Source organism: Sycon ciliatum, chromosome 10 (assembly GCF_964019385.1).
Source record: "Sycon ciliatum chromosome 10, ocSycCili1.1, whole genome shotgun sequence".
Lineage (NCBI taxonomy): Eukaryota > Metazoa > Porifera > Calcarea > Leucosolenida > Sycettidae > Sycon > Sycon ciliatum.
Window position 1 is genome coordinate 14,918,750 of NC_088652.1, and position 3,139 is coordinate 14,921,888.

The window sequence follows — 3,139 nt, forward strand, 5'->3', positions numbered from 1 at the left end:
AGCAATGGTGGTCACTCCTGAAGCAAGCTGCAGGCTCTGGCCGCAGCTCGTCTATCCCTGTCCTACGCAATACCCAGGGCAGAGAATATGTCACCAACCAGGAAAAGGCTACTTGCTTTGGAGAATTCTTTGCGAGCAAATGCAGTCTGTGTGATCAAGATCTACAGCACTCTGACCTTCCTGACCTTCGTCCAAGGTGTACATCTGCCCTGACAACTGTCCGATTTCGGGAAGCGACAGTCCAGCGCCAGCTCCGCCAGCTGGATCCAACCAATGCTACCGGACCCGATTGCATTCCTGCCAGATTTCTGAAGCTGTGCTCAAAGGTTTTGGCTGCACCAATTGCCAAGCTGTTCTCACTCTGTTTTCGGTGCCATGCCCAGCCCTCGCTCTGGAAAGTAGCCCGTGTGGTCCCGATACACAATAATCAATCTCATTCTGCTGTTAAGAACTACCGACCTGTGTCCTTGTTATCTGTTGTCTCCAAAGTCATGGAGAAGATTGTCAACACTGCCATAATCAATCATCTTGAGCATGAAAAGGCCCTGTCCATCCACCAGTATGGATTCCGGCAGGGGCTCAGCACATCTGACCTTCTCACGTCTCTCAACCACTCCTGGGTCTCTGAAGCCAACCGTGGTGGCGCAGTCCGCGTGCTGGCTATAGACATAGCAGGAGCATTCGACAAAGTTTCACACCGAGGCGTGCTCCACAAGGCTGCGTCAGACGGCATCACTGGTCCCCTCCTCAACTGGCTGTCTGACTACCTGTATGACAGTAAGTTGCAGGCAGTAGTCGGCGGAGCATCTTCAGAACCATACAAGATTGATGCTGGGGTCCCACAAGGGAGCATCCTTGGGCCCACACTGTTTTTGCTGTACGTGAATGACGCCTGCGACGTCCTACCGGAAGGGATCACTCCGGCTGTTTACGCAGATGACACCACGCTTTATGGCCACATCCCAATGCCACATGCTGTGACAGAAGTGTGCCGCAACCTCCAAGCTGATGTGGATGCACTTGCTGAATGGGGTGCTCAGTGGCGCGTCACTTTCAGCCAACGAAATCACAGGCCATGACTGTGTCCCGCCACCACAGACCCTGGGAGACACCACCCATCAAGCTCAACGGCACAGCGGTCCCGGAATGCTCGCGGCTGAAACTCCTTGGAGTGACGTTTGATGCCCATCTTCCATACTCGGAGCATCTTCGAGGAACTGCAGTGCGTGCCACACAGCGAATTAGTTTCTTCCGGAAGGCGTGCCATGTCCTGGACCCACCCGGCCGGGCCACAGCATACCGGGGGTTCATTCGGCCTCTAATGGAGTACTGCCCACTTGTATGGATGGGAGCTGCGGCTACCCATCTCTCACAGCTGGACCAAGTCCAGCATCGTGCCCTCACCCTGATTGGGACAGGGGCTGCAATGGACACTCTGTCCCTGTGGCGCCGTGTGGCCAGCCTCACAACTCTGTACAAGCTCCATTATATCGCAAGCCTACCAGCTCTTGCAGCGACACGCCCAGCCGGAGCCATCGCACCCGCCATCGCGCCTGCCACACGTCGTCGCTCGGCAGCCAACCTTGCGCACGAGCTTCAACTCCAGACAGCCCTACCTGCCAGATCGTGCAATGTTGCGCTGCGCTCTTTCCCGGAGTGCCTCATCGAAGCCTGGAATGAACTGCCAGCCACTCTCCTCCGCGATGCACCGTCTGCCAAAAGGATGCAGCAGTTCAAGGTTCTGACCTACCGCTACCTGAAACGGTCGGGTTGGTCATTGGCCACGGACATCGCCCCCTAGGCTACTGCCAGTACCACCCTGTTTATGTTCTCGGAGCACTCCCTTCTCATCCAACTCCCAATCCATTCGTCTTTATCTCTCTCTGACTCTCCTCCATTCTCACTCTAATCTTTCGTCAAATCTGCACGGCAATCAGCCTTTACCTTCGCCTCAGCATCATGATCTTGATACTGCTATATTTGTACTTGTTTGCGTACTTGTTTGCACTCATATCTTGGAATAACAAGTTTCCTGGTTTCCTCCCCTCGCTCCTCTCTTTCCTACCCTTAGAGTTCTTGCTCTCCTGCTCCCCTCCCCGCCCTTCCACTCCCCATTTTGTTTCCTTTGGTGCACATGTGCAGCTGTGATGCCGAGATCCTGGGTTGGCTGAGCTTCACAGGTCCCACCCACTCCGTCCTGCTGGATATGTACCATTGTGTCGAGTTCTTCTCCTCATTTTAGTTCATCATGCAGCGAGTGTTCAATAGTAAAAAAATTAAAAAATTAAAAAATATAGGAGCTTATCACTCCCTTAGACTCACATAGATATTTGCCATACCTAAGCAGTCAAATATTCCTGCATATTTCACTCATTAGTTAAGGCTATATTGACCGCTTATATTCGACTCCTTTTTAGCGATTGAAATCATGCTTTGGTCAGTCGTGATAAATCTAATATTGACTTCGTACTTGGTCAGTATAGGAAATAAAAGACCTCGTACTCAGTCATTACTAGATACATAGTGATGGTGAGGCTTTTTTTCCTCAGCTGACCTAAGGTCTTGGCGTCATGGCGACATAAAATGCTCCAAAAAACGAACGAAGATGTTGTGACTTTGGTGGCAGAGTGATTGGTAAAGAAAGTGTCTGCTCCAAGTAACTGGTGGTGTCAGTGGACATTAGCGTATCTTGTAGCTCTTTGGTCCTTTTCTTTCAGTGCTATAAATTTATCCTTGGCTCTCCATCTGAGTTCATCTTTGCATACCTGATGAGCCGTCCTTTTTTATGCTGCGAAAACGATTGTCGTGTGAAACTGCTGCTTGTTAAGGTTGGTTCACATAAGCCAAATCGGCGCCGGGAAGCACTGGCGGTGATCCACCTCACGGTTTGTCCTGTATACGGTTCGTGTACTGCTGTAGTACCAAATTCATTACAAAGTAGTGCAGAATCAGATCATGAAACTACTTCTATACTATTCATTGCAGTCTAGTAAGCGGTGGTGTCGAAGTTCTGCATTCAAACATTGATGAAGTCACAAGAGCTTGCGAATGCATCCTTCATATTTCTATTTCTTTCAATTGTATTTTGTCTCATAAGTTGCACCTCAGTCAAGCCGATCATTCGGGAAGGACGGGTTGG

At 50.6% G+C, this 3,139-nt stretch overlaps 1 protein-coding gene across 1 annotated transcript; it reads left to right on the top strand.

Annotated features, from left to right (window-relative positions):
* Positions 1–1,075: 1,075 nt before the first annotated feature.
* Positions 1,076–2,242, top strand: LOC135826688 (uncharacterized). The gene is made up of 2 exons (XM_065339290.1): positions 1,076–1,710; positions 2,143–2,242. Exons 1-2 carry the CDS (start codon positions 1,076–1,078, stop codon positions 2,240–2,242), a joined length of 735 nt encoding a protein of 244 aa, XP_065195362.1.
* The last annotated feature ends 897 nt before the right edge of the window (positions 2,243–3,139 follow it).

Bases quoted from the DNA above. Each gene is read 5' to 3' on its own strand.
- LOC135826688 (XM_065339290.1), top strand. From the start codon at position 1,076: ATGACTGTGTCCCGCCACCACAGACCCTGGGAGACACCACCCATCAAG. The intron at 1,711-2,142 runs GTCTGCCAAAAG...GCACATGTGCAG, and splicing joins ACTCTCCTCCGCGATGCACC to CTGTGATGCCGAGATCCTGG.